Raw genomic sequence first — 9,469 nt, 5'->3', positions numbered from 1 at the left:
TGAGTCTACAATATTGTATTTTCCCCTAAGCCTTGCCACTCATCTTTATTTTAAGATTAAATTGTTGTGTGCTGGGAAGTGAAGCTCTATAATAGACAGCAAGTTTCAGACGCACTGATCCAATCCCCAGAAGACAGGTGAGTGTGTGTGTGTGTTGAGGAAACATTTCAAAATATTCAACATGAAAAGATTGAAAAATATTCAAAATGAAAAGAATGTTGGATCTGAGATTCGGAGAATTCATAGTACATATCTGCCATTCTTAGAAAGAAAATCAAGGTAAAGTTCTTGGAAAAATTATTCTTGGAAAACGTTATTTGTGCTGAGAAATAAAGGTTTGCAGTTTTATACTTCCAAACATGTAAAAATGGTTAAACAAAACCCCCCTAAGATGCCCTTTCCTAGGTAGATACTGCTGATAAGAAAGAAATCTCTGCTTATAAAAAGCACATCATCCAGGTGCACCAATTTGTTGATAGAGAAAAACTTGAATTCTCTGAACTTTCACTGGAAAGAACATTTACAGCAACCTGCTCCTTCATTTGGACAGCTGCCTTAATTTAAACTGCTAAGTGAAAAACTGTTTAAATCTTGAAAAAACTACATTTTATTTATATCTGGTTCTCTATTTTTGCCCTTACAATTTAATGCAACCTGAATTTTCATGTAGCAATAAATAGCCAACAAAGACTATTCTGGTGACTGTCAAATGTTCATTATAGAGATACGATTCTGTTTGTTGGGTGAATTTAATTTTGTTAAAAGTGGGCACTAGCTTATAAATGGAAGTTGAGTTGTTCTTTCACTGCAGAAACAACAAAAAACCTCTCAGTCAGGGTATTTAAAAAACCATCCTACAAAAAAATCACCACTAAAAAACTTAAGTTACTTGGCTTTGCAAGTAACTTAAGTTACTTTGGCATATAGTACAAGCTATTTATGTATCCATTTTACAATTATATAACTTTCTGTTTCTCTCTCTCTCTCTCTCTTTCTTTCTTGCTTTTTTTCTTTCTTGCTTTTTTCTTTATTTTTTCTTTCTTTCTTTCTTTCTTTCTTTTTTCTTTCTTTCTTTCTTGCTTGCTTGCTTGCTTTCTTTTCCTTAAGATAGGTCTTCTTATATTGCCTAGCCTGGTCTTGAGCTTGCTTGCAGATTCAAATGATCCTTTTCAAATTAGCCTGCAGATTAGCTGGGATTTCAGGTGTGTATCATCACACCTAACTCTACACAGTATTTAGTATTTTTTTATATTTCTATACTTTTCATATAAAAACATGGCTTCTTCATTTCTTCCTCCAGTGCTAAAGATAAAACAGGGCCTTGCCTATGTTAGGTGAGTGTTCTACCACTTAGCCACATCGCAGCCTGAGAACTGCTTCTTGAATGACACATTGTGGGTCCCCATTTTATAGGATTCCAATGATACTTATCTTCCTACATGCAAACCTGCTTTGTTGGAAAACCAAACGCAGAGACCTTTGGCTTTTACTCAAAAGCACTGTATGTCACTATGATCATCCCCTTTTGGCACCTGCAAAATGGGACTGTTAAGCTTTGATCACAAACAAAACCTAGCTTTGTAGCATGAAACTGTACTGAATTATACAAAACCATCTTTATGTAGTTAATAATTATATAGTAATACTTTCTAGTAGTCATTTCTTTCTTTTTTTTTTGGTGCCAGTCATGGGGCTGGAACTCAGGGTCTGGGTGCACTACCACTTGAATTACAGCTCCACTTGTGGCTTTTTGGTGTTTAATTGGAGATAAGAGTCTCATGGACTTGCCTGCCTGGGCTGGCTTTGAACCATGATCCTCAGATTTCAGACCCATGAGTAGCTAGGTAGCTAAGGTTATAGGTGTGAGCCACTGGTGCTCTGTGTGTAGTCACTTTTTAAAATAAATGAAAAGACAATATTATTACCATATAAAAGTCACAACTCAGAGAGAGACACACAGACACTAAGACACACAGAGCCTAGAACACCCCTGCTTTGGCCAGGGACTCTTACCTTCATTTTCTGTATTGGCCGGCACCGAGTCCACCCCGAAAGGATGCCACGGCTGCAGATCATCCAGGCTGAACTCGCCATTCACGGGAAGAAGCTCCACAGTGGTTTTGGTTTCCGTCAAAGATGGCATGAGAGCATCGTTTCCGTAACTGATTCTTGGCTCACTGATCATGTTGGCCAAGACATCATCCGAGTAGTTTTGCTCTTTCTGAAGCAGCTCATCTACATAAAACCAAAGCACACCTTGGTGAGTGATGATAACCATACCAAGAGCAGCCAGGGCTCCCACTGATGGCCGTCACACATGGCTAGACATCATTTAAAGTCACCATGAGAGTTTTCATCTCTGCTTCATAGATGAGGAATGAGGAAGGCTAGACACTTATGCAGTCACAGTTAGTAAGCCTTCTTGGATGCTCTGAATACATGATGAACGGCATTGGGCTAATGTACTGAACTGTCACACCCCTCATTCCACACAGGTCTTAAGGAGCTGGAGTGTGGCTTCCTTCTTTTTACAGCGTCCCCAAGTACCCAATGACCACAATCAATATCATGCTCTGGTATGGCATTTGGGGTAACATGTCAGCAGGAGGCGAGAAGCAATCTCTTTTAAGCTCCAGGACATACGTTATGAATCCCCAATCTTCTCCAACAGGTGCATGGCTAAGCAAAGCATTTTGGATGGTTAGTTCCTGAACTGCTTCCCACAACACGATCTGTAAGTAGTTTGCTTGTGTTTCCAGACGTAGTTCTGCACACACAGAGCTGTGCTCAGCCCTCACGGGGCTAACCACTGTGGTTTCTCAGTATTGCAGTGTGGGTGGAGACCAAATTATCTCGCCTTTCTTCTTTGCAGCTTCTCACCCCAAAATGATGTGATTAACCCCCCTTTTAAAACACAAAACCAAAGCCAATCATGGAATAGCACTTACTTATCTGAACTTCAAGTGTCCTAGTGAAAAACCTCTGAATCACACATTTCATTAAACATATATATTGTTTAAATAGTCTATAATTTTGAATCAGGTGTAATCACTGCTTTATAAAATGATCACAAGGTTTGTGCATCTTCCATTATTATCTCAGACTCACTAGATTTTTGTTGCATTTTTAAAAATCAGAGATATAGCAATATAGTAATAATATTTGATTAATTAGAATATCTCATTTTCTAATCACACTTGTATTGAGGGTTTACTGTATTATTTATTTCAAAACAATCATCCATCAGTGAGTATTAATGCTAGAGAGAATGAAGAAAATAAAACCAAGATTTAAATTTGATTTGTAACAGCTTACTACCATTCTTCAAATCCTCTTTTATGTTCACAAACCCCCTAATTTATCTGAAAAAATAAAAATTCTGTTCAAACACTCAATTAAAGCAATCTGATGTGCCAGTAGTAAAGCAGGCAATTAACACCCTTCTACAGAGTCAGTTTTATTGCAAGAGATTATTTTAAATGACAGAATCCTGAGCAAAGCAGTCCTTTTGAAGTATAACTTGAGTTACAACCTTTACCTATTCATTGTAACATCACTCTAAAATGCAGTATTTGATGCTTGTGATGACCTTTCCTCAATACATAAAAGATCCCCATTAGATTTCTTTCCAAGTTTTTTCCCATCTTACAGAGTCACAGATAAAAGCTAGTAACTTAGCCAATGTCTGATTTAATAAATTAAATGGGAATGTATATCACAGATTTATAACTCTTATGCTCATGACTGGGATAGTTAAACACTATCCCAAAGATAGGTTATTCTGGAACAATTATTGGTATAAACACATCACCTTAGTAGGAAAGAACTTTTTTTCTTTTTTTGGTTGGTCATGCAGCTTGAACTCAGAGATTAGGTGCTGTCTCTGAGCTTTTTTGCTCAAGGCTAACACTCTACCACTTGGAGCCACAGTTCCACTTCCAGTTTTCTGGTGGTTAACTGGAGATAAGAGTCCCATGAACTTTCCTGTGATCCTCAGATCTCAGCCTCTTGAGTAGCTAGGATTACAGGCATCAGTGTCTGGCAGACAAGAGCTTTTGCTAGCTAGTGGGCTCATGGTTACACCTGGGCCATGTGGGTCTTAAAGTCTGTGGTATTTTTCTATCACATGCATTCTTCCCACAATTGGGAAGTTTTAATGTTTTGCATTCATAGTACTGTCTTTCTTTTCCATCATGTTCCTAAACAACTCTATATATTCCAAGAAATATAATACAGTACAGACAGTTTTATGTATCTGCTATCTATTAACTTGTCCTTGGTCTGATCTATGAACTTAGTAGACAGAGCTGAACTCAGGCCTCTTCTCCATTATGCCTTCTCATTTCCTGCTTCTTCAGTACTGAAGCAGGCAAGCGCTCTATCACTTGAGCCACACCATAACCCTGTGCCTTTCCATGTTCTAAACATGGAAGAACCATTTCCCTAAGCTCAGCCTCGACACTTTCAAACCATCCATGACTCAAACTTAACACTACTATCACCTTTTAAATTCCAGTTTTGGGTTCTCCCATCCCAATCCTTCTTCCCACTTTGGATCAGAATTACTCTTTGTGAGATAACAGCAAGTTTCCTTATAACCTGCTGTGGTCTGAATGTCCTACACAATTCACATGCTGAAACGTATTCATATGTAGTTATAAAAGGTGTGGCCTGTTGGGATCAGAGTAAGTCTTGAGGGCTCCACTTTGATGAATGGATTAATGTCTCAGGAAAAGGCTGAAGGGAAGTAGCTTGGGCTCTGGCTCTCTTCTGTCCTGTTTATTATGACACAGGATTTGTTTTTTTGAGAGGATGCAATAGCAAGGTGCCATTTTGGAAGTGGAAAGACTAGGCTCTCAGCAAACACCAAACCTACTAGTGTCTATTTCTAAACTGTGAGATTTTTTTTTGTTGTTGTTGTTGTTTCTAAACTACCCAGTCTCAGATATTCTGTGATAGCAATACAAAGCTCTCCTAGCTAATTTTTTTCTTTTTCATGTTCTAAGCCCACTCCTTATTTTCAGCCATGCAACTCATAGTTCCTGGCTGTCTACAGCTAACTGTCAAGGCTGAACAGCTTGAGAACCCAGCATAATACCTTTCTTTTCTGTTCCAACTACGGGGCAGTCTATCTCTACACATCTAAATTATCTGGATTCTTTAAAGCATCTCTCCAATTCATTCTCACTTTTGACTCTCCTTCCAAAACAGGCAAAAAAAACCAAGTGAGAAACTGAAGATCTTATGTCCAGTAAGCGCCAGTGCTGAAATCCAAGTCGAAGGTGACATAAGATTAATCTCCATGCACTTAGTCCCTTCTATTTTTGCCTTTCACAGGATCAGAAGAGGGACTGACTCTTGATGTTACCATTACGGTGGTCATTTATGGAGTAAAGATAGTAACCAGTAACTTTGTGGGGGGCAGGGGTGGAAAGAAAGGGGGATGTTGTAAGCTGACTTATAATTCATCCCCGTGGAAATCATTATTGCTTTTGTCTTCCAAATAGGCATCCTGAGACAGACAGATGGAGAGAGATCCTAGGCCATCTTAGCTCTTGGCAGTAAAAAGCAGGATATGGAACAATGCTAGAAGAAAATCTTACATTTGGATAATCTTGAGTCGGCTTTTCTTTTATAGAATATCCATGGGTCATTTTAGGCTGAGGTAATGATACCTCTTTTCTCTTTTATGTCTTACACCATTGGCAAGTAATTTCCTCCCGCTGGGCACCAAAATACTGAATTTTCTGGTTTATTATACTAATTTCAGGAAATTCAAGTCAAAGGATAAAATATTCTAAAAAATGGACTTTTTTTTTATCCCAGTGAAAAGCACTTGGCCTTTCTTCTTTTCTTTTCTTCCTTCTTTCCTTTCTTTTTTTAAAATGTTTTTTTATTGTGAAAATACTGCACAGAGGGGTTACAATTACATGAGCAAGGTAATGAGTACATTTCTTATCAAGCATTGCTGCCTCCTCCTTTGTTTTTCCCCTACCATCCCTGTCCTCCCATCTCCACAACTTCATTCCACCCCCTCCCCGCCCCCCCCTCCCCCGGCCTAAATTGTAAAGTTCGTTTTTTGACATAGCGTCTTGTACATCTCATTGTTGCAATGGGTCAACTTGCATCCCTATTTAAACAATTTGTTTTTTCCCTTCCCCTCCCTAAATTATACCAACATCAAATACAGTGAAAACAGGGGTATACCGTGGGGGAGGGATTTCCTTTCTTTTATTTGCACAAATTCTTATGTTAGATTCACATAGGAGATTTAGAAATAACCACTCCTGGCCAAACAATAAAGTTAGTGTGGTTTAAGGGGGGGGAAAAAAAGAAGATAAATTTGATGGATTACCATTAACTGTGTTAAGACTCAATTTAGGGATCATAAACTATCTAAGGCACTCAGTTACCTTCTGATATTAAAAGCTCAGGATCTTACCAGCTATAAACTGGTGCTACATACTTCTACTTGTGGCCCAACAGGCAGAGGCTATTATTACCTCACTGCTCACTTTAAATGAGACTGTATCTCTAACTGCTGAGGTGACATTAATCATACAGAAAGAAACCACCTTCTATTTGTTCAAGGCCCAGATAGATAATTCTTTTATATGCATTAATTTCATGTTGTATTACAATGCTTGGATAGCCTATGTTGGGGATTTCCAAAGCTTTTTAGGCACCTACATTTGCCCACTGCTATATTAAACTAAGAAATTACATTCATTTCTTTCTTTAATCTTGTTCCTAAAAGCCATTTTCTTTTGCTCAGAATTATATCAATTACTTCTGGAATTAAAGATTTTCTGTAACACCAGTTACTTGACATTTGAAGTTTATAATAAGCAGGAATATTTAACTGAGTTCATTGATGGCAATATTTAATCTACGGTTTAAGTAATGGAGGTAGTTTCAAATATTAAAACATACCATGAGCCCCATGAACTTATTCTCTGGAAAATGTTTTTAGAATGTATTTAGACATATTTAGAGTAAACAGAAAAAAGAAAAACCCAACCATTTAGCTATCTTTGAAAACATTTAAAAGACTTCAAAGAAAACAACATCAACAGAGACACTCAATAGTAATTTCATCTTCAAATAGCTAAACTATTTCTTTTTAAAGCAATAGACAGCCATGATTATGCATTGAAATGAAAGGACTTGTAACAAGTTAGAAAAGAAATGTATTTATTACCTTACTTATGTAAATGTAACCCCTCTGCACATCACCTTGACAATAAAAAAACTGTATTAGGGAAACTAATTCTGTAAAATTCAACCTACTATTTTTAAAATTATTAACCTATTGTTGGAATTCCTTCTGAAGATTTAAAAAGCTCGATTTAGGTTTCAAGAAAATACCATACATCTCTCCTTATAAGCTCCATAATTACTTGTTATTACTGAAAGACCTGCTCCATATATTAAACATGCTTGGAATAGGGAAGAATATTTACTTCATGGTTTCTTGTAGCTCCTTTCATCTAAGATCAAACTTTCATTTCCATTCTATTTTTATTCTCTAGATTGTGTTCTTTCTGATTCCTGGTGGAAAAATACTTATCTCCAACTTCCATCCCAAATGAGAACTTACTTTTAAATTTGTCCAGCAGGGGCTTCTCATATGACCATTTCTTATCATCTCAATAGGTATTTGCTTATATGCTTGGTGGAAAGGACTGAGGTTCACACATTGCACCCCACAGGATGTGCAGTGCCCTCCTGCTCCACCCCAGTTGCATTAGAAGTATTTGTAAAAGGGAGGTTATCTTTCCCTATCAAGAAGATCCACTATAAATCAGTCCTCATCCATTCTAGGCATTCTGCCCATGCCAGAACTATGAGATCAGATTTAATTTTACAACTGAGGTTCTGGGCATGTCTGATTCTAGGATTGGTATCTAAGAGCTCTGCTGTTTATTGTGTTCAAGATCTCCATGCCTCTGAAACTCCTTATGGTCTTCCAACATAACATCTGGGCTGGTTATCTGGATGGTCTTTAGCAGTTCCTTTTACTTAAATTCTATTATTTCAACTCTTGCTGTATAGAAATGCAGAATCTCAGGTCCCACCCAGGTCTAAGAAATTTATATTTGCAGTTCACATAGAAATGGTAACCAGCAGGTGATGCTTACCCATGCTTCAGTCTAAGGCCTTCTCTCTATCATGCTGACTACAGCCATGAGTTATTCAAAGATACCACCATGCAATGGCCTCACTATCCCTTCATAAATGACAACCACCACTACCACCGCCACCAAAAACTCCACCGAAACTGTGTTCTGGTGGCTCATGGATGTAAAGCTAGCTACCTAGGAGGCTGAGATCTGAGAGTTCAAAGCCAGCCTGGGGAGGAAAGTGTGTAAGACTCTTATCTCCAATTAACCGGCAAGAAATCAGAAATGGAGCTGTGGCTCAAGTGGTAGAGTGGCAGCATTAAGTGAAAATGCTAAGGGACAGCACCTAGACCCTGAGTTCAATCCCCAGTACCGACGAACAAAATAAAAGTAAACAAAACAAAACAACAAAAATTTCTCAGAAAAGAACACTGGAAACAAAAAGGTAGAAGTATGGTCAAAAAGGCATATTATCAAGAGAAAACTTCACTTTAAAACTCTTAAGTGTTTACACTTTAAAGGTTTGTTCTGTGGACCCAAGCCACTTTGTTGCCTCATTCACAGTTACGTGTCTCATCCAGAAAGCCGCAGGAAAGCAAAGACTGGTTATGGGTTTCCTCTTGCGCCAGACCATTTGTGTGGCAGAAAGCCAAGTATTCAGGAAGTGTTCAGGAAATAGTGTTGTGCAAACTCTGAGAGTAAGAAAGTACGTCAAAGGGCAGAGCATGGTCACCACAAAAGCCTCTTAGAGCATACTAGAATAGTTTCCTCCTGGGCTTGCACTTACTCATGAGGTTCAATGGAACAGCAGCTGCTTTTAAGGCTGTCTGGAGGGAGGCCCAACAAAGTCTTCAAGAGATCATGTTTCATTTAGTACATGCTACCACCATGCACATCTATAGATGCTTGGCACCTCAGCCAAGTGATCATGATGCTGTCCATGTCAGGATCCATAGATTCATGTGATACCCACAGTAATCCTTATGAAGAGAGCTGAATGGCTGGACGGTGAGAGTAGGTTTAAATTATCAAGTAGTAGTTTGGTACTGATTCCCAAGTATTCTGATTCCTACTGCACTCTTCCCACACGTCTCTGAAAATTCCTTTTTATTTTTTTCTTTGTCCTACTGGATGTGCTGGGGATGGAACTCAGGGCCCTGAGCATGCTTTACTCACGATCATCTTAGCCTTTTGTTTTTTTTAAGACAAGGTCTAGCTGTGTACCCCTAAGCTGGTCTCAAGCTTCGTGCTTCTATATCCCAAGAGCTGGAATGAATGATTGGCATCTACCATGACATTGAGAAAAATTTCAAGTTTTTGTAATAGTTTTTTAGAAAGTATTATTT

General features: G+C 38.3%; 1 protein-coding gene across 4 annotated transcripts in view; it reads right to left on the bottom strand.

Annotated features, from left to right (window-relative positions):
• Window positions 1–9,469, bottom strand: part of LOC122105645 (amyloid beta precursor protein) — a 211,365-nt gene that overhangs the window by 17,579 nt on the left and 184,317 nt on the right. For all 4 annotated transcript variants that reach the window (XM_042676972.1, XM_042676973.1, XM_042676970.1 and 1 more), the window contains one exon: window positions 2,014–2,235. In XM_042676972.1, the coding sequence (XP_042532906.1) occupies window positions 2,014–2,235 (222 nt within the window). The remainder of the gene's footprint in view (window positions 1–2,013; window positions 2,236–9,469) is intronic.

The sequence above is a fragment of the Dipodomys spectabilis genome, unplaced genomic scaffold (assembly GCF_019054845.1).
Source record: "Dipodomys spectabilis isolate Male_0828 unplaced genomic scaffold, ASM1905484v1 ptg000032l, whole genome shotgun sequence".
NCBI lineage: Eukaryota > Metazoa > Chordata > Mammalia > Rodentia > Heteromyidae > Dipodomys > Dipodomys spectabilis.
This window is presented reverse-complemented; position numbering and strand designations above follow the sequence as displayed.